Here is a 21,992-nt window from a genome sequence, read left to right as displayed (position 1 = left end):
CGAGAACGAGGTACGGTGAGGAGATTAGCGGCAGAGGAGCAGAGGGTGTGGGCTGGGCTATAGAAGGAGAGAAGGGAGGTGAGGTAGGAGGGGGCAAGGTGATGGAGAGCCTTGAAGCCCAGGGTGAGGAGTTTCTGCCTGATGCGCAGATTGATTGGTAGCCACTGGAGATTTTTGAGGAACTTGTGTATATATGTCTTGTCTTATGCTTTTGAACAGTCTCCGACACATAGCAACACCATGGACACATCTCTACCAGAACGCCCCAACTCCATCTCCAATCGTCTTGGTAGTTCATAGAGTTTTCTTGGTAAAAATACAGAAGTGATTTACCATTGCCTCCTTCCACAGAGTAAACTTGAGTCTCTGCCCTTGCCTCTCTCCCATGCCACTGCTGCCCAACACAGGGGAGTTTTGACTTGTACCAGATTGCCTTCTACTCACTAGCCACTGCGCAAGCTGGGAATGGAATGGATATTCCTCTGCTTAACTCTCCCTCCTGTAGTCGAGACTGGTAGAGTACTGAAAACTCTCCAGGTGTCACTCTGAGAGGGGTGTGTATATATGTACATATCTATAATTCTATTTATTTACATCGATGCCTGTTTACTTGATTTGATGTGTATATATCTATAATTCTAGTCATTCATATTGATGCTACTGATGCCTGTTTACTTGTTTTGATGCCTGTCTCCCTCCTTCTAGACTATGAGTCCGTCGTGGGCAGGGATTGTCTCTCCTTGTTGCTGAATTGTACTTTCCAAGTGCTTAGTACAGTGTTCTGCACACAGTAAGAGCTCAGCAAATTCGATTGAATGAATGAATGAGTTAAATGACTTGCCCAAAGTCACACGACGGACAAGTGGCCGAGCCAGAATTAGAACCCATGACTTTCTGACTCCCAGGCCCGTGCCCTATCCATTCTGCCAGGCTGTTTCAGATAGAAAAGCCTAGTTTCTTCAATGCTATAAATGGTTGATCAGATCACTAGATTTTTTTTAACTCACATTTTTTTTTATGCCCCAGCTTCTGAAGCATGTAGACACATACTGGAATGAAACAGAGATCAGCACAGCCCCTGAGGGGAAAAGACACATGAATGTGGGAATGGTTCCATATTTTTTTCCCCATGCTTCTTCAAAAGTCATGTTCTGTACACACTGCACCTATTGTCCCTAGCAGCCATCACAACACACTGCATGCTCCTGGCAAAGGAGTTAACCAGACAAGAAATTGTGGATGACTCTATGCAAACCGTCATCTATTCTGCAAAAATAACCCTGAAAAATCAGCTGCTGGTGGTAGAACATACATTTCTCACATAATGATACTAATAATGATGGCATTTATTAAGTGCTTACTATGTGCAAAGCACCATTCAAAACACTGGGGAGGTTACAATGTGATCAGGTTGTCCCACGTGGGTCTTACAGTCTTAGTCCCCATTTTACAGATGAGATAACTGAGGCACAGAGAAGTTAAGTGACTTGCCCAAAGTCACACAGCTGACAATTGGCAGAGCTGGGATTTGAACCCATGACCTCTGACTCCAAAGCCCATGCTCTTTCCACGGAGCCATGCTGCTTATCAACCACTGGTTTCTAAGCAATGCTCATGCCAATGGCAAGGGACCAGAAAAGGTGCTGGATTGTATTCCATTAACAAAGTGAACAAGTGTGGGAATGATTTTATCATAAACATTCACACTGCTGTTGACACTGAGAACTCCCTTTTTTTGGAAACACACTCTAAACTCTTTTTTTCAGATACAATTCTCTTCTAGTCCTTACTTCTCCTGTCAATCCTCCTCTTCCTTTCTTGATCTTTCACTGGATCTTCCTCCCACTCTCACTCCCTTAATGATGGTAGCCTTCAAAGCTTGGTTCTGGGTCCTCTTCTTAATTTACAGACATTTTCCTGTGGAGCTGATCCACTCTCATAAACTTCCACCTCTATGCAGATGACTCTCAAATCTACCTCCCTAGTGCTTACTCTCTCCTTCTCTGTAATTTCATATTCCTTCCAGCCTCCAGAACATCTGTAAGTGGATATCCAGTTGCTCCCTCAAACTTAATATGTCCAAAACTGAACATCCCATGTTGCCTCCCAAATCTTCTCGTCCACTTCACTTTCTCACCATAATTGATATCATCAATATCGCTCATTTGCTCAACTTCACAACCTAGGCATTATCCTTGAAACCTCCATCTCTTTCTTGGAGGTAATGTGTCCTAATGGAAAGAACATGGATATGCAGGAAGAGGACTTGGGTTCTTATGCCAACTCTTCCATTTCCATGCTGCATGCCCTTGGGCACGTCACTTTACTTTGAAGCAGCATGGGTTGGAAGAGCACGGGCTTGGAAGTCAGAAGGAATGGGTTCTAATCTCCACTTTGCCACTTATCTGCTGTGTGAGTTTGGGCAAGTCATATAACTTCTCTGTGCCTCAGTTACCTCACCTGGAAAATGAGGATTAAGACTGAGCCCCACGTTGGACAGTCTGATTACCTTGTATCTACTCTGGTGCTTAGAACAATGCTTGGCACATAATAAGTTTTAGGTCATGGGTTCTAATCCCAGCTCTGTCACTTGTCTGCTGTCTGACCTTGGGGAAGTCACTTCACTTCTCTGAGCCTCAGTTCCCTCATCTGTAAAGTGGGGATTGAGACTGTGAGCCCCACGTGAGACAGGGACTGTGCCCAACCCAATTTGCTTGTATCCACCCCAGCGCTTAGTACGGCACCTGGCAACCAGTAAGTGCTTAACAAATACCAGAATTATTATTATTATTTACTGGGCCTCCATTTCCCTATCTATACAATGGGAATTAAATACCTGTCCTCCCTCCAATTTAGATTATGAGCCCCATGTGGAACAGGGACTGAGCCCAAGATAATTATCTTGTATTTATTTACCCAGAATGCAGTACTTGCCATGTAATAAGTGCCTAGCAAACACAATAATAATCATCATATTAGCACAGTTCTTGGCACATAGTAAGTGCTTAACAAATAACATCATTAAGTGCTCAATAAATACGACTGAATGATTATGATTATTATCATTATTATTTCAACTCCCATATTCAGTCAGTCACCAAATCTTCTTGATTTTTGGTCCACAACATTTCCTGGATCCATCCCTTCATGATACGGTAAGTGCTTAATAAATATGATTGAATGAATTAATGAATTATTATTATTATTAAGATCATTATTATTATTGTAATTGTTAAGCACTTAGTATGTGCCGAACACTGTACTAAGTGCTGGGGTAGATATATGCAAATTGGAAATAGTCCCTACCTCAGAAGGAGCCACCATGTATGTATGCAGGAGATCAGGTACTTAACCTCCATTTTAAAGGAAGAAACTGGGGCATGGAGAAATTAAGTGACTTGCAAATGACAGTGCAGGAATTAGAACCCAAGTCCTCTAACTTCCCAGGCCTTTTCTCTTTCCACTATGCCACACTGCTTCTCTAAACTTCATCCGAACTGCTCCCTTGATGGTTCCAAGGCTTGTCATAGCCCAGTTTCACTACTGCAACAGCCTAATCTCCCTGTCTCTATTCTTTCCTCTGTCCGACCTCCCTTCACTCTGATGAAAATCATTTTTCTAAAACGCCCTGGACACAGCTTCCCATTCCTCAAAACACTGCCCATTCCTCTCTGAATGAAGCAGAAATTCCCTATCCTTGGTTTTAAATCATCCAATCAGATCTCTCCCTCCTATTTTGCACACCTTACAATCCATCTTGCACAATTTATTCCTCCTAAATCAACCTACTCACTGTACATTGTTCTAATTTCTGCCACCTCTGATATCTTGCTCATTCCCTCCTTACTGTCAGAAACTGCTTCAGTCTTCCTATCAGGAAAATAACGTCTTTCTCCACTAGGCTGTAAACTTCTTGAAGGCAGTTATTGGGTCTGAATCACATCTCTAGGAGGTCTTCCCAGATTAATTTCTACTCTCCTCAATCAATGATTTTTGAGCACTTACTGGTGTGCAGTATTGTATAAGCATTTGGGAGAGTAAAATACAACAATAAAGAGTGACACTTCCTGCCCACAGTGAGCTCACAGTCTACAGGGGGGAGACCGACATCAATATAAATAAGCAGACATCAATACACATAAATAAAATTGCTGATATTTACATAAATGTTGTGGGGCTTGGAAGTGGGGGGGAAGAGCAAAGGGAGCAGGTCAGGGTGATGCAGAAGGGAATGGGAGATGAGGAAAAGTGGGGCTTAGTCTGGGAAGGCCTCAGAGGAGATATGCCTTCAGTAAGGCTTTGAAAGGGGGAAGAGGAATTGTCTGTCAGATTTGAGGGAGGGTGTTCCAGGCCAGATGCAAGATGTGGGCCAGGGGTTGGCAGTGAGACAGGTGAGAATGAGGCACAGTGAAAAGTTTAGCACCAGAGGAGTGAAGTACGTGGGCTGGGTTGTAGAAGGAGAGAAGAAAGGCAAGGTAGGAAGGGGCAAGGTGATGTAGTGCTTTAAAGCCAATGGTGAGGAGTTTTTGTTTGATACAGAGGGGCATAGGCAACCACCAGAGATTTTTGAGGAGGGGGATGACTCCCAAATACATGTGCCATCCTACACAGTGTACTGGACAGTCAACATCACCATTTTGCTGATGTTCACTCAAAGCTTGTTATCTGTTATCATGTTAACCTTTTATGTGACAATTATATCACTTAAGCAGTTTGATACTCACCTCAGTCCCACAGCACTAATATAAACATCGTTATACTCTAAAATTTCCCCTATCTAATAGACAGAGCATGGACCTGGGAGTCAGAAGGTAGTGGGTTCTAGTCCTGGCTCCACCACTTGCCTGCTGTGTGACCTTGGGCAAGTCACTTAACCTCTCTGTGCCTAAATTACCTCTTCTGTAAAATGGGAATTAAGACTATGCACGGGGCTGATTCCAACCTGATTAGTTTGTATCTACCCCAGGGCTTAGTACAGTGCTTGGCATATAGTATAACCACTTAACAAATATCATAAAATATGATTAAGTGGCTACTCTTTCCATTTTATAGACCAGGAAACAAGTATAGAGTTGAAAAGCAGCTAAAGTGAATTAGTTGCAGAACAGGGATTAACAAATCTCAACTAGACGCCTAAAAGAAACTGAGGTTGACACAAAGGAAATCAGAAGGCATGCTTCACAGAGATTTAATGGGCTCTATCTCTCCTTACAATTCCCTAATTGTTCACTCTTTATAGGTATTTGTACTTGTGGAAGAAATTTAGGAAGGTTCTGGTTGCAACAGAGAGGTGAATAGTCTGGGTATGACCGACAGCAGATACAAAGGCAGCTTCAATGCAAAAAACACACAGCAATCCCATACGGACTTTCAGGAACCCGAAAAAAAAAGTTTTTGGAGCGATATTTGGGGGAGAAATGTGTAGAGTGAATTTTATGGATAAATTTCAAGGATACCGTACTTCCCTAATGGAGTACCTAAAAACAGAATAAACCCCAAGGAAAATCTCTCAAGTAATTAGTACACAGTAAACACCCAATAAATATGATTGATTGGCTGAGTAGCATCGGAACAGTGTAGATAGCAACATCTGTTGGTAAAAGGAGAGTAATCTCAAAACTGAAAAATAATTAGTCTTGGAATAGGTAACCAATTTAGTTAAAAAGGGCCAATCAATCAGTGCTTTTTATTGAGTGTTTACTGTGTGTAGAGCACTGACTAAGCATTTGGAAGAAGACAATACAACATAGTTGGTAGGCATGCTCTATGACGTAAAGACTGGAGGAAACCGTGCACCTGCTAGGTCAGTGCACACCAAGAAAAAAACAGAAGGCAAATTACAGTAAAAATTTGATTATCCAGAAGGCATAGGCCAAAACCACCTGGAAATACAAACATTCTGAATAATGAATCAAAGGGTGTTGGGGAAGGAATGTTTTGGGGAATCATAGCCACCACAACCCCCTGTCACCTCCTATCACTACAGTCACTGTTGGACTGGAGGATTTGGAAATCCCAAAAGGGCCAAGATTCAAAGCCCCTGAGGTTTTTCATTCATTCGTTTATTCATTCATTAATTCAATTGTATTAGTTGAGCACTTACTATGTGTGGAGCAGTGTACTTAGCATGTGGAGAGAGTAGTATATTGTACTAAGTACAATAAAACAATAAACAGACACCTTCACAATAAGCTTAAAGTCCTACTTTATCTTAGTGCCACCACTACTTGACTTAAAGAACAATTTTTGTCTCCCTCTCCCCCAGGTTAATCAATCAATCATATTTATTGAGCACTTAGTGGGACAAGAGGAGTTCTGCTCTCCTAGGTAACACTCAGGGGCTAAATCTCCTAAACTGGAAGAGACCTTAAGCCTTTCTTCCAGCCTGGGAAGGGAACACATCTATTAACTTCATTGCATTGTTGTACAGTGTTCTGCATAAACAATCAATTAATCAGTTGTATTTTTTGAGCACTGTGCAGAGCACTGTACTATGCACTTGGGAAAGTCAAATATCACTGAGTTTGTAGACACATTTCCTACCCACAAAGAGCTGACAGCCTACAACCTAAACACTAAATTAATACCATTGATTGATAGATTGGATAACATGCATTTAAAGCTAATAAAAATAGAAATAATGATAAAAACAAAAAAATATAAATAATAAAATAATCATAATAATAAAAACAAGTACTAAAAAAAGGTTAATATTCTTATATAAACAACAAGAAAAAATTAACTTTGAACAGAACCAGCTAACCTTGCTCTTAATAGCCTCTAACTCAGGGGAGCAATTGATCTTCCTAAACCAAGGGAGCAACCCTTACTATCCATATTTAAAAGTTAGCTATAACCAGGTAGGGATTTCCAAGCTTCTTCTTATCTGTCTCTTTCAACCACGTCATTATATTTATTCCAACAATGGGATCTGGGTAGATAGAACCAGACGTAGTGTCATAAAATAAGTTTGTGTATGTGCACGACATTGGACAAGGTGTTAATACTACAACGCAAGTTTCCTCGATTAGTAGCCTCCGTGTTATCAGAAAATTGACTGTTCTTATATACTGGACACTTAAGGATGAAGAGTTAAACATACTGTAACCACTATGTTATGCTCTCCCTGAACTGTGCCACGAAAGTACAGAATTTCACTCTACCTTGTGAATATTACAGTCCCTTATAGTAATAATTAATATTTGTGGTAGTTAAATGCCTAACATGCACCAAGTACTGTACTAAGCACTGGGATAGATACAAAATAATCAGGTCAGACACAGTCCCTGTCCACATGGGGCTCACAGTCTAAGGGGAAGGGAGAACAGGTATTGAATCCCCATTTTACAGATGAAGAAATTGAGGCATGAAGAAGTTAAGTGACTTTCAAGGCCACACAGCAAGCAACAGGGCCAGGATTAGATATAATCAATTGAAATATCTCTATTTCCCTACCCTTACATTGGTTTGAAATAAAATGTCTGGATCTACCTGATAGACCTATACATCCCCAAAGAGTCTGAACTCTCTGGATAACTGAGTTTTCTAGATCAATCATAACTGTAAACAATAATTTTGGACTCTTTAATTTTTAAAGATTATGTGACAGCCTGATGAATGTGACTTTAAGCTGAAGGCCAATCAGTCATTCCATGCCATGTCCTCCCTGCACTCCTACCAATGTCTCTGATGGTGACCAAGAATTGATTGCCCATTCCCAGACTCATCACTGGCCTGCACAAGTCTCCTTTATAAACTTCATGCCTTCAGCATCCCTCAATTTACTGAACTTTGAAAAAGTTGAAAAAAAAAAAGCTTAGCCACTCTCTGACAGCTTTTGGAGTATGGCAAGACTTCAAATACATTAAACTTTGGTGCAAATCCAAAGCCTGGCTCTTGGCCACACAAACCCATGACATTCCTCTCCTTTCCAGATTCTGCTTTTCACTGGGGTCCTCAGCTGGCTCAGGATCTACAAAAGTTAGCTGGCCATGCTTTTCTACTCTGTGTTTTCCCAAACCTAGGAAGCCCCTACACCCAGAAACAAGCAGGTACAAAATGTTAACATTTTGATTCCTGTTTCTTTTGGTATTCAAAGTGTTAGGAGGTTCAGGCAGAAGGTACATAAAGATTTCTGCACTACCATCAATGTCTCTGATCATGACCAGGAATTGACTGACATTTCCCAGCCTCGTCACTGGCTTGCACAAGTCTCCTTTATGAACTTCATGCCTTCAGCATCCCTTAATTTACTGAACTTTGAAAACATGTCCACGTGACAATTCAGACAATGGCTGTGTTCATGCAAATGTTCATATCAAGATATTTATCAGTTGGAGGTTTCCTGCCCTACTTTCTCAATTATCATCATCATCATCATGTCGTATTTATTGAGCGCTTACTGTGTGAAGAGCATTGTACTAAGCGCTTGGGAAGTACAAGTACAATTGTATCCATTTGTAAACTGAGCCTACCAAGAAGCAGCATGGCTCAGTGGAAAGAGCCTGGGCTTTGGAGTCAAATGTCATGGGTTCAAATCCCTGCTCCTCCAATTGTCAGCTGTGTGACTTTGGGCAAGTCAATTCACTTCTCTGGGCCTCAGTTCCCTCAACTGTAAAATGGGGATTAGGCCTGTGAGCCCCCCATGGGACAACCTGATCACCTTGTAACCTCCCCAGTGCTTAGAGCAGTGCTTTGAACGTAGTAAGCACTTAATGCCATTATTATTATCACAACTTGGCTTTAATTTTCCATTAGATCGCAAAGTTTTCTGGGCCAGGGACTGAATCTCTTGCTAGTATTGTATTCTGTCTAGTGCCTGGTTCTATAAACACTATTGAATAATGGTGTTGGTTAGGGTACCATGACATTTACCCTTGAAACATAATTCTAATAATTAATTATGCCATTTTTTAAGTGCTTACTATGTGCCAAACACTGTACTAAATCCTGGGGTAGATATTAGGTGATCAGGCTGGACACAGTCACAGTGTCCAATATAAGGCTAACAATCTTATCCGGAGGGAGTAGGATTTAATTCCCATTTTGCAGATAAAAATTAAGGCACAGAGAAGTTAAGTGACTCGCCCAAGTTCAGGACACAAGTGGTGGAGCTGGAATTGGAACCCCAGTGCTCTGACTCCCAGCCCCATGTTCTTTTCACTAGGCCAAACTTCAGATACTCAAAACCTTAAAAATGCATCATCTATTGAATTGGAAAAACTATCCATTTACACAAGCAGTGTGTTCCAAAGTAAAGATCTAATAGAGAAATTAAACAACTAAGTTGAAGTAGAATTCACATAGTGGGTAATAAGCATATGGAATACATTACAAGGAAAGAGGACTAAGCAAAACGCATTCATAAGTTCAAGAGACACCTTGGCTTAGCCCTTCAGGAGAAGATTAAGTGGTATGGTGAAAAGACAGGAAGGTGGGGCTAAGATAAATTTTTTAAAAGGACAGGTTTGTTGGACCATATGGCTTTTTCCCATTACTAAAATATTTCATGTTCTTTTTTTCACCCTATTGATCTGACACTTTAGTTTAGCCTGATTACTAAATTTCCCACCCTATCCTGCAAAAACATAGCTTCTTATTAGTGTTGCTCCTGACTCATTATTTGAAAATGTACAATTTTTGCTTTTTAATACAATCATCTACAGTATACTGCGAGGCATATGTTTAAGCAATAAAAATCTGGGATCCTAAGACTGATGCCTCCACTGCCGTGCTAGTATGTGCTTTCCAGACTGAAAAAATAAGTTCCATTTACAACTCCCATTTGTTTCCTGCTATTAGGCCAAGTTTCCATTTATTATATGTCTCTCTGAGCCTTAATGTTCACTTCCAGGACAGAGCACTGTAAACCGTTTCCCGGAAAAGCAAAGTGTATGATGTCCCCCGCATATCCTGCGTCTGCCTCAGTTGCAGTAGCTTCAAAACTTCCAGAAAAACACTGTTCCAGCTACCTGAGAGGCCTGAGGCCTGTGTGCATGATATTCTTCACTGAACTATGCTTCTCTTCAGTCACCTCCACTTGAAGATTGAGGCTTCCTTCCAGTTTGGTCATTGAATGCAGGGAATACTATTTGTTAAGCACTTAGTATATGCCAAGCACTGTATTAAGCGCTGAGATAGATACAAAATGATCAGGTCCCACGTGCGCCTCACAGACTAAATAGGAGGGAGAACAGGTATTCGATACCCATTTTGCAGATGAGGGAACTGAAGCACAGAGAAGTGAAATGACTTGCCCAAGGTCACATAGTGGGTACATGGTGGAGCTGGGATTAAAACCCAGATCTTCTTTTCATTCATTCATTGAATTGTATTTATTTAATGCTTACTGTGTGCAAAGCACTATACTAAGCGCTTGGGAAGTACAAATCGGCAACATGTAGAGATGGTCCCTACCCAACAGTGGGCTCACAGTCTAGAAGGGGGAGACAGACAACAAAATAAAACAAGTAGGCAAGGTGTCAATACCATTAGAATAAATAGAATTATAGCTATATACACATCATTAATAAAATAGAGTAATAAATATATACAAATATACATAAGTGCTGTGGGGAGGGGAAGGGGGTAGAGCAGAGGGAGGGAGGAGGAGAAGGGGAGGAGGAGGAGAGGAAAAGGGGGGCTCAGTCTGGGAAGGCCTCCTGGAGGAAGTGAGCTCTCAGTAGGGCTTTGAGGGAGGAAGAGAGATAGTTTGGTGGATGTGTGGAGGGAGGGCATTCCAGGCCAGAGGTAGGATGTGGGCCAGGGGCTGATGACAGGACAGCTGAGAACGAGGTACAGTGAGGAGATTAGTGGCAGAGGAGTGGAGTGTGTAGGCTGGGCTGTAGAAGGAGGGAAGGTAGGTGAGATAGGAAGGGGCATAGTAATAGAGAGCTTTGAAGCCAAGAGTGAGGAGTTTTTACTTGATCTGAAGGTTGATAGGCAACCACCGGAGATTTTTGAGGAGGCAAGTGACATGCTCAGAGCATTTCTAAAGAAAGATAACCCAGGCAGCAGAGAGAAGTACAGACTGAAGTGAGGAGAGACAGGACGGTGGGAGATTAGAAAGGCAGCTGATGCAGTAATCCAGTGGGGATAGGATGAAAGATTGAACCAGCAAGGTAGCGGTTTGGGTGGAGAGGAAAGGGTGAATCTTGGCGATATTGTGGAGGTGAGACTGGCAGATTTTGGTGACCGATTGGATGTGTAGGGTGAATGAGAAAGTGGAGTCAAGGATGACACCAAGGTTGAGGGCTTGTGAGACGGGAAGGATGGCAGTGCCATCCACAGTAAAGGGAAAGTCACGGAGAGGACAGGGTTTGGGAGGGAAGATAAGGAACTCAGTCTTGAACATATTGAGCTTTAGATGATGGGCAGACATCCAGATGGAGATGTCCTGAAGGCAGGAGGAGATATGAGCCTGGAGGGAGGGAGAGAGAATAGGGGTGGAGATGTAGATTTGGGTCTCATCAGCGTAGAGATGATAGTTGAAGCCATGGGAGCAAATGAGTTCACCAAGGGAGTGAATACAGATGGAGATATAGGGTCTTTCAGACCCTTGGTCTTTCCACTAGGCTACTCTGCTTCTTAGGAAAGCAGTCCAATTGCTCCTCATAGAGACTGTTTGTGGCCAATGATGACATACAGATGTGTAGAGTTATTTTCCTTTAGTCAAAAGCTATTCCACCTATAAAAATTCTCAGGTTTGTGTGATTTCAAGAATAAGCATTGTACCTACTCCCTTTCCTAAGATCATGGACTTGATAGGCAAAGTTACATAATTCCATATTATCTTTCCCTCAAGTCCCATGTCACCATAGCTACTCAAACCCTGGGTACCTCTTTGCTTCCATGCCTTCTTTCCATTTCTTTCTCTCCTGCTCTCTCTCTCTCTCTTCTGGGTTCATGTTGATACCACTGCACTGTAGTAGTAGTAATGGTATTTGTGAAGCACTTATTCTGGGCAGAGCACTGTACTGAGCACTGGGAGTGAATACACAGGTGGGAATTAGGCAAGGATCCTGTCCACTGGATGGACTCACAATCTATGGGAAAAAGTGGCTGTTAAGCCCAATGTAAGACCACCAATCTTTTCCACCATCAGCACAGACCCAGTCTATCACAATTGTTGAGTGCTTACCATGTACAGAGTACTGTACTAAGCACTTGGGAGAGTACAATATAACAAAATAACAGACACACTCCCTGCCCACAATGAGAGCTTGCTGTGATAACATCACACAGCTACTACTTTATGTAAATCTACTTGATTCAGCCTATACTGGTTTGAATGTACAATGTGGAACCCCTAGCCTTCCATTTCCTCGCCTTCCCCTCTCAGGCCAGTGTAAAATCGGACCTGAGGTGTGAAATGTTGGTGCAGCTTCTGAGCCACGCAACTTGGAAGCAAGAGCCAGGGCTGAGTGAGTCTCAGCACCAAAAACTAGACAGCAAACACAAAAGCCCCTGCTGTCAAAACAGATTCAGGAGAAGACAGACCAGCTGAAAACCTACTGCCGGGTTTTACCAGACCTCAGAGCACCCTAAGATTGTTCTTTGCTGAGTTAATTGTTGTTGCTATCTGGAGGGCCTAGTCTTATCTCTTCATTCTTCTCCTTGAATCACAATCTCTCCCAAACATCAATTTCAGAACACCCACCCCTCCTCCTGGTTGACATACAGTAGGTTCACTGGCCTACTGTTCTATCAGGGAATGCTGTTCAGTGCATCCCTTGATAGACAATGATATAAGTTGCACTTCAGTATTTCTAAAAGTCTCATGCCCTTTCTGCCTAGGACTTTCCTTTTGGGCAAACCATTCAGGAACTGCTTGGCTGTTCTGCTATTATCCATTTCCTACACATTTTTAACTGAGAGATGTTGTCTCTCAATATATTTTTCTGAGCCTTTTTTAGTATTTATTATAATGCATTGCCTACCTGTGTTGCTGTTGACACTGATGGAGAAACCTACTGCACTGCTGTGGTAACTCTTTCTGCTTTAGGCACTGTTTATTATAGATTTTCTGATGTTCAGGTTGATCTGTCCTTCTAAATCCCCAAACCTCCAATTTGTCTCAAATCCATTAATTCATTCCTTCAATTGTATTTATTGAGTGCTTACTGTGTGCAGAGCACTGTACTAAGTGCTTGGAAAGTACAATACAGAAAAGAAGAGAGATAATCCCTGCTCACATAGGTTTACAGTCTCATGCCTTACAGCTGCCCAAATATGATCTGACATCTATTTCCCCAGTATTTAAGGATCGTGAAAAAAATCGATTTGGGGCACTTAATCTCACAGACAAGAAACTACAGAAAATGTGGATGGAGGTTAAAAATATCACCAAGGAAGACAGCATTGCAAAAGGTCAGGAAGCAGAAAAAGCCAAAGTGTATATCAAACATAACTCTGGAAGTAGCCAGAAAAAGGAAAGAAGCAAAAATCAGAGGACAAAAGAACCTGGTTAAACAACTGAGCTGAGAATTCCAGTGCTCTGCCAGAAAGGACAAACAGTAATATTATAACAGCATATGTAAAGAAATGGAAGTCAATAACAAATGTGGGTGGACAAGATCACTATTTCAGAAGATTAAGGAAATTAAGGGAACATGTTGTCCTTGCATTGGCTTTGTCAAAAGCAAAGATGGACTGATGATACATGATGCCAGTGGAATCAAACAGAGACGTAAGGAATACACACAGAAACTATACCAGAGAGATCACAATATACAAGAAGTATTTTAAGAAGTTCTTTTTGAATTAGAACCACTTATCATTGAAAGTGAAGTTAGATCAGCTTTAAACCATCTTGCCAAAAATAAGGCACCAGGCTTTGGTAGGCTTCATATTGAGGTGTTTCAGGCAGCTGGAGAGGAACTGGTTAGAGTCCTTACCAAACTATGTCAACAGGTATGGCTAGCCAGACAATAGCCATCTGACTGGAAGAGATGTTCCAATACTGAAGAAAGGAGATACAAATAATGCGACAATTATTATACAGTTTACTTGATCTCACACATCAGCAAGGTATTGCAAAAAGTTATATAGCAATGTACATGGAATGTGAATTTCCTGATGTTCAAGCAGGAGCCCAGAAAGTACAAGGGATGTGAAATATTATTGCTGATGTCCATTGGATAATTGAAAGGACAAGAGAATATCAAAAGGAAGTCAGCATGTGCTTTACTGATTATAGTAAGGCCTTTGCGTGAATCACGAGAAACTCTGGAGCATATTAAGGAAAATGGTTATGCCAGACCATTTAATTGCATTAATATGGAACCTGTATGCCAAACAGAAGGCTACAATAAGAATAGAATATGGAGAAACAGATTGGTTTTCCATTAGTAAGGGCTTAAGACAAGGATGTATCTTATCATCTTATTTGTTCATTTTTTATACCGAATACATAATGAGAGAAACCAGATTGGATGAAGACGAGTATGATGAAGGGATGAAGATGAAAGGGAGTAAAGATTGGAGGAAGGAATATGAACAACCTTCGTTATGCTGATGGTACTACCCTACTAGCAGAAAGTGAAGAAGACTTGAAAGGCCTATTGTTAAAAGTTAAGGAATGGAGGAAAAAGATAGGCCTACATTTGAATGTCAAGAAAACAAAGATCATGACAATTGGAAGTTTTAACTCATTTGTAGTGGATGGAGAGAAGACTGATATAGTTGTCAGTTTTTCTCTCCTGGGATCGATAATCGAAAATAAAGGAACTAGTAGTCAAGAAATACACCGAAGATTAATGTTAGGAAGACCTACTGTGAAGAGCATGGAAAAAGTCATGAAATGTGCTGTTGTAACAATTACCACAAAAATACAAATTGTCAATTCTATGACGTTTCCAGTGACAATGTATGGATCTGAAAGCTGGACAGTGAAAAAAAAACAGGATAGAAAGAGAATCGAATCTTTTGAAATGTGGTGTTGGAGAAGGCTTTTGAGACTGCCCAAAACACAAACAAATGGATTTTGGAGCAAATTAAGCCAAAATGGTCTTTGGAAGGCCAAATAACTCGACTTAGATTAATGTATTTTGGACACATCATCAGGAGGACTAATTCTCTGGAGAAGACACTAATACTAGGAAAAGTCCAGAGAAAATGTGCAAGAGGCAGACCAGCAGCTGGATGGATAGAGACCATAACAACAATAATGGAACAGCCATTAGAAAAGTTATGGATTATGGCAGAAGACAGGATGTTCTGTAGAAAATATATCCATAGAGTTTCTGTGAATCAGAAATGACTCTGTGGCACTCAATAATAATAATAATAATAATCTCTTAAATCCAATTCCATAACAGTCCCACAAAAAGAACTTGCGTATCCCTTCTCTGTGTCTGCAAAAAAAAGGTTGTGTAAGTGAATTCCAATGGTAAGCATGCTTCCCCAGGAAATCAGACTTTAGCCCACCGTAGTTATGTAGTTTTATATGAATCAGTCAATCAATCAGTGGTATTTACTGAACACTTACTGGGTATGGAGGCACTCATTGTAGGAGGTGCTTGGAAGAGCATAATACAATAAAGTAAGTAGATAGGATCCCTTCCCTCAAGGTGTTTACAATCTGGTGGGACAGAGAGACATTGAATTACAATAAGGGAAGCAGCAAAGTATAATGATATGTCCATATGTGCTGTGGAGTTGGAGGTGGGGTGAGTATCCAAATTGATAATGGGTAGAGACCCAAGTACTTAGATGATATAGAAGGGACAGTGAATGGGGTGGGGAAATGAGACATGAGTCAGGGAAGATTTGTTGCAGGAAATGAGATAATGAAGATGGAGGGAGTAGCAGTCTGTCAGGCAGGAAAGAAGAAAGATTCCAAAAGGCTAGAGGGAGGACATAGATGAGCAAGGAGTCAATGATGAGAAAGGTGAGATTGAGATACAGTAAGTAGGTTGGTGTTAGAGGAGTGAAACGGGCAGGCTGAGTTGCAGTGGGAAATGAGCAAGGTTAGGTAAGAAGCGGTGATGAAAATAATGAAACCACTTAGTTATTGACAAGATATTTAGGCAAAAAAAGATTATCAAAAAGCCTCATTCTTCTCCCTAATAACAACAGAGGAAGTGGCAATACCCACCTAGTTATCCTAACCACAACAACTGTAATTATAACAATAATAATAATAATAATAATAATAATAATAATTTTGGTATTATGCAAGGAGCTCTTTTGTACTGCACTCTTCTAGGCACTTAGGACAGATCTCTGAGCATAGTAAGGGCTCAATAAGTATAATTGATTGATTGGCATTTGCTAAGTGCTTACTTTGTGACAAGCATTACACTAAGCACTGGGGTTGATACAATTTAAGCATATCAGCCACAGTCCATGGCCCACACAGGACTCACAGTCTAAAAGGTATGGAGAACAAGTATTTCACAGATGAAGTAACTCTCCCAAGGTAAAAAAGCAGGCAAGTCGTGGAGGTAGAATTCAAACCTGGGTCCTCTGACTCTGAGATCTGGACTTCTTCAGTTAGGCCACGCTCTTTCCCATTAAGTCCACTCCTAAACAAGGCAATTTAATAAATCTATTTCCTTAAAAATGGCATGTCCTTCAATATTAAATCTCACAAGCAAACTGTCTCTTTTTTTTTCTAGAGTCTGCACTGGAAAGAACACTGAGAGACTATCTAGTCCTATTTCTAGTCCTTGGGAATTTGTTCTATTTCCAATGACTATGATCTCAACAAGTGTACAGTTCATTCATTAAATTCCACAAAGACATTATCTCATAATTTATAGGAGGAAAATCTTTGTGTCACATTTGGGCACAGTAGTCCTGGGGCAAGAAAGTTGTATTATCCAAATTCTGTGGGCATTATACAGTCTGGAACAATCACATAAACTATTCCTATTTACTTTCCCAGGCATGTTCTGCACATAGTGTGCAATAAATACCATTGGTAGGTTGATTGATTAGATGTTGATAAATGTAATTTTACTGATTGAATCTTTAGAGCAATTTAAAGAATGGCCTAAAACCGGGGCTGTTAAGTGATGTTATTTTCTAAATCAGTCTAGGTTAAAGTTTAGCTCTCTACTGTTAATCTTTACTGTCTGAAAATCTAATTCTGGTCAGTGTTAGTTTGGCCTATTGGAAAGAGCACAGGACTGGAAGTCAGAGGACCTGGGTTCTAAACCCGGCTCTGCCACATATCTGCTGTCTGATCTTCGAAAAATCACTTATTTGTGGTCTCGACATGAATGTAATACATTTCTAAATGGTAGTCTGGGTTTTTTTTTTTTGTTTTAGTCAATTATTTCTGATATTTGATAAAAATGGTAAGTTATGGCTTTAATAATAATGATAATAATAATAATAGTTCTATTTGTTGAGCATTTACTATGTGCCAGGCACATACAGGCAAATCAGGTTGGACACAGTCTCTGTCCCACATGAGGCTCACGGTCTCAATCCCCATTTTACAGATGATGTAACAAAGGCACAGAAGAATGAAGTGACTTGTCCAAGGTCACATAGCAGACAAGTGGTGGAGCCAGGATTAGAACCCAGATCCTCCTGACTGCCAGGCCCATGCTCTATCCACTAGGCCATGTTGCTTCTCTTTCAAAGGTATGCCTTACAGGTACCTCTGAAGACAAATATATTGCTGCACATGAAATTTAAAGCTATCCCTAATGTCTACAAATATTCATACACACCATTCAATCAACTATATTCTTTAACCTATTCTTCTATTACTACCTTCAATTTGATATTATTCACATAAGAATAATCACCTTGATATTAACCAAAGGACTTAATTAACCTTGCATACCAAGTCCACAATAAGGAAGGATTCACTAAATATATATATTTCATCCTAAATTGTTTTATTTTAAGATGAGACTCTCAGCCTGGCTAATATCTCTATACACCAATAATATAAAATATTTCTTATATATAACTCTCCATGTAGCATCTCAGATAAAGTACAGTAATATGCATTTTAAAGCATTTGCAGGACTAAAATGTTCTTTGGGAAACACGTTACAACTAAGGCTTGTTTCATGGGATGTTAACTGAAGCATTTTTGCATAGACACCCTCATCTATTGAAGACATTTTCTGTAAGTGCAGAATCTAGTGTGTATTAATATAAGATGAATACAAAATTCCTCACTCCTCTCATTGTTTTCAAAAAGAGAGAAGATTTTACCTATAGGTTCAATTATTAAAACCAAGTGTCAAAATATGCAATATGACACATGCAAAAAAAAGAGTTTGCATCCCATGTCATCTCTACCCCTCTTTGCCCCAGCAGATTCTACCTCTACCTACTCTGGACTATTCTTTAATTATTCATCCCTTAGTAACTACTAGAGTTTGGGCAAGTGTGAAGTATAGAGAATAAAGAAGAAAGGAGAGAAAAAGAAGAACAAAGTGAAGAGAGCCCAAGATAATGCATTAGATTAAATTGTCAAGGGTTATTGTTTTGCTATCAGAAACTCCTACCCCGGGGTCAGGACATGTTCTTTTAACTCTGACAATCTAGCAGGTATATTGATGTACCCAGGATAGACAATATGAAGAAACTGTGGAACAAGGGTTGGAAAATTTTATCCTGCCTTATAGCTCTCTATGAAAGCACTGGGTTGGTGCTGGACTTAGATGTGCCCTGGGCAGAGCTAAGTCATAAGATACATTTTCCACAGATAAAATCCTCCATGAAATAATTTTCTGCAGAGAAACCCATATCATACAACTAAGAGAACAGAACCCCATATAGATGTTTTCCATTGTTGTTAACATTAGGTCACATTTCCTCCCACTCAAGAGAGAAAATAGTATACAGTTCCTTTCCTCCCTAATCCCACATAAGATTTTTTCCTTACTTCTCCAGGATACAAAAGGATTTGTGCACATATGTTTGAAAATCAGAATAAGCCCTTATTGGACTTCATATTAGCATTCCATTAAAACATCCAGCAAGCAACTCTATATCAAAGACTAAGGGCTTAGATGTACTTATTGATTTGCACCATGAAAACCTTTGTGTGTGGTCTTACTGACATACACTTCTATTCTGAGAATAAAAGACAGATTGGTTTCAATTGAGCTTAAGAAATGTTACTTTGGTAAAACCAAAAACCACTAGAGTACATTGCTCTTTTAATACAAAATGTCTTAACATGTTTCTCTAGCATTTGCACCCACATTTAATATGGGATTATTTCTCTGGAATTTATTATGGACTCTTTGTGTATTAAACTTAAGATAACCACTGGAAGTTGTCATTCTATTAATATCGAATAAATTTCAAGGGGAAAGAGAATCTTACAAAACCTAAGGGATATTTTCAAAGAATGCTTTAACAGTTTAAACTGGAGACTCCACTCAGCAATATCTAATGCAACACTGAAGACTGAGTTTATTACACTGAGCACAATTCTTAGAGGAGGAGGATGGCCTAGTGGAAACAACAAGGTCCCGAGAGTCAGAGGACCTAAGTTCTATTCCCAGCTGTGCCACTTGTATACTGTGTGACCTGGGGCAAGTCAACTTCTCCGTGCCTCCGTTACCTCATCTGTAAAATGGGGATTAAGACTTTGAGCCCTAGGTGGGACATGTGCTGTGTCCATCCTGATGAGCTTGTATCTACTCCAGTTCTTGGTTTGGTGCCTGGCACATAGTAAGTGCTAGGAAAATACCATAAAAAAATCTCCCAAGCTAAAGTTGGAATGTAAGATATTAAGCATCCTTATTACTGGACCTCTTTTTTCCCACATATTAGGGGCTGATAGGTCTCCATATTCCAAGGACCCACAGGAATATAGTTCAATATTCTGTGATTTATCACACAGAAGAGAGATTTCCCTATCTCCCCATTCCACTGAGGCTTGCTCCCATCAGCCTCTGATAAAGCCTGGAAGCATGAACTCCTCCATTGCTCCCCTTACTCCCAAACTTCAGGGCCAACTAAACAAAAGAGAGGCTGGCCCAACCCTATGCTACCAAAGCTCTCATTGGCCCATGATCCAGCCCAGAAAGGACTCAAACAAGTGGCAGCATGGCTTTTCAACTTTCAAAATGTTGGGAAGGCCACCATCATGCCTACCGCTGAGACTTCTATGACTGTTCTAAACTGTTAAAAGCCTGAAGCCCTGTTGCTTCCGTAGTACTTATAATCATCCACGGCACGTATTTTTGTTTCTGCTTTCCTTAGACGTCTCGCCAAGTGCATTGAACCTGTATTCTTAGATTGTAGAGTTCAAGCATAATGTCTACATTTCAGTGCTTTCCATACAACAGATGCTTAATAAATATTATGGCTACTAAGATACTCCTTCATGACACTAGTAAATAAACAAAACCCTTTTAGTCTTCAAAACTCCCTGTTGGCATGAGAAGCTGGAAAGATAATGATTCCAAATACTGATTTGACTCAAACTGTGAAATATTACTTATGCTTTAAAAACAGAGAAAAGACTGAAAATTACCTGCAAGGCAGTGAGAATATTTGCTAAGGCCTGTCCATAAGTGTCATGACAATGTACACCAAGAGCACTCTGTGGGATTTCTTTCATAACACTTTCCAACATTTTTTTCATGTTTCCAGGAGTCCCCACTCCAATTGTGTCCCCCAAAGATATCTCATAGCAGCCCATGCCATACAGTTTCTTAGATACCTGTTGAGAAAAGATGAAGCTCTATTAAAAGTAGGGCACTGAGGAGGCATGAGACAAACAATAAATGATCAATCCCTACATTCATCAGCAAGGATAATCTAAACATAAAAAGAAACAGTGTGGCCTAGTTGATGGGTCCTAGTCTGGCCTGGGAGTCAGAAGGATCTGGTTTCTAATCCCTGATCCCCCACTTGTCTGCCGTGTGACCTTGGGCAAGTGACTTAACTTATCTGTGCCTCAGTTACCTCATCTGTAAAATGGGGATTAAGACTGTGAGCCCCATGTGGGACCTGGACCATTTGCAACCCGATTAGCTTGTATCTATCCCAGCCCAGCGCTTAGTAAAGTGCCTGGCTCATAGTAAGACCTTAACAAATACTATAAAAAACCTTAGTTCCAAAGATGACCCTTCAGAAAACAAATTGGCTTCTATTAATAGAATATACTAGTGTTCAAATTAAAATTCATTAATAAATGGGAAAGCATCATAAATTTATTTTCCTATACATGTGAAGGTACCCAAAATGTTATACAAGGAGCTCTTGTCTCTTTAGGAAAAAGATCAAGTCAGCTTTCACCTAAGTTAGCTTTATAGGGCAACACTAAAAAGGCATTTGGAAACTGGTTTAAAATGCATTTCTAGGTATGTAGGAGGTTTATTCAAGCACACTCAAAATAAGCTTTTTAAATTAAGATTTAGCCGACAGAACAGCTGGGCAAATGAATGCACATTTGTTTCTAGGGAGGAATATCATTTGCAGTGCCCTGATAATGCATCAGCCATTCAAAAATTCCATAAATAAATTTTGGGAAACACATTTAAAGTATTTCCAAGGATGGGGCCTGCTGAAGTACTTTGTTAACTTGAAAGAAAAGGGGCATATACTGTGCATACACTGATTATTCTGGGCACATGCATAAAATTTAATAATATGCTGTGATTTTTCCCAATAATCATTACTGTTTTACAAAGAGACTGTTATTGGTTAAGCAATTACACTCTTTATCGATGAGTCACTAAGTCAAAGACAGCAGTAGAGTTTGTACTGATGGAGAGTCTTTAAAATAAAGTGGAAGACCTGCTATTCATTTGGCATTATTAAGTTTTCCAACTGACTAGTCAATACATTTTGGAGATACTATAAGTTAAGAGTCTATTAGGTGCTACGACCTAATTTATTTCCTTTCTTTTACCATGGAGATCTTTCTCGTGGCATGTTATAACTGGGATTTATTGAGTGTTAGCCAGATGATTTTACTAGCAGCTGACTACATGCTCTCTTGAGACCTTGTTCAGTAAGACACTTCCCTAGCTCTAGACCCATGGAACAGAAATAACACT

General features: G+C 40.2%; 1 protein-coding gene across 3 annotated transcripts in view; it reads right to left on the bottom strand.

Moving 5' to 3' along the window:
- Positions 1-21,992, bottom strand: part of HMGCLL1 (3-hydroxymethyl-3-methylglutaryl-CoA lyase like 1) — a 200,724-nt gene that overhangs the window by 78,277 nt on the left and 100,455 nt on the right. For all 3 annotated transcript variants that reach the window (XM_038746535.1, XM_038746544.1, XM_038746551.1), the window contains one exon: positions 20,462-20,650. In XM_038746535.1, coding sequence (XP_038602463.1) covers positions 20,462-20,650 — 189 coding nt within the window. The remainder of the gene's footprint in view (positions 1-20,461; positions 20,651-21,992) is intronic.

This window comes from Tachyglossus aculeatus, chromosome 1, assembly GCF_015852505.1.
Source record: "Tachyglossus aculeatus isolate mTacAcu1 chromosome 1, mTacAcu1.pri, whole genome shotgun sequence".
NCBI classification, from domain to species: Eukaryota; Metazoa; Chordata; class Mammalia; order Monotremata; family Tachyglossidae; genus Tachyglossus; species Tachyglossus aculeatus.
This window is presented reverse-complemented; position numbering and strand designations above follow the sequence as displayed.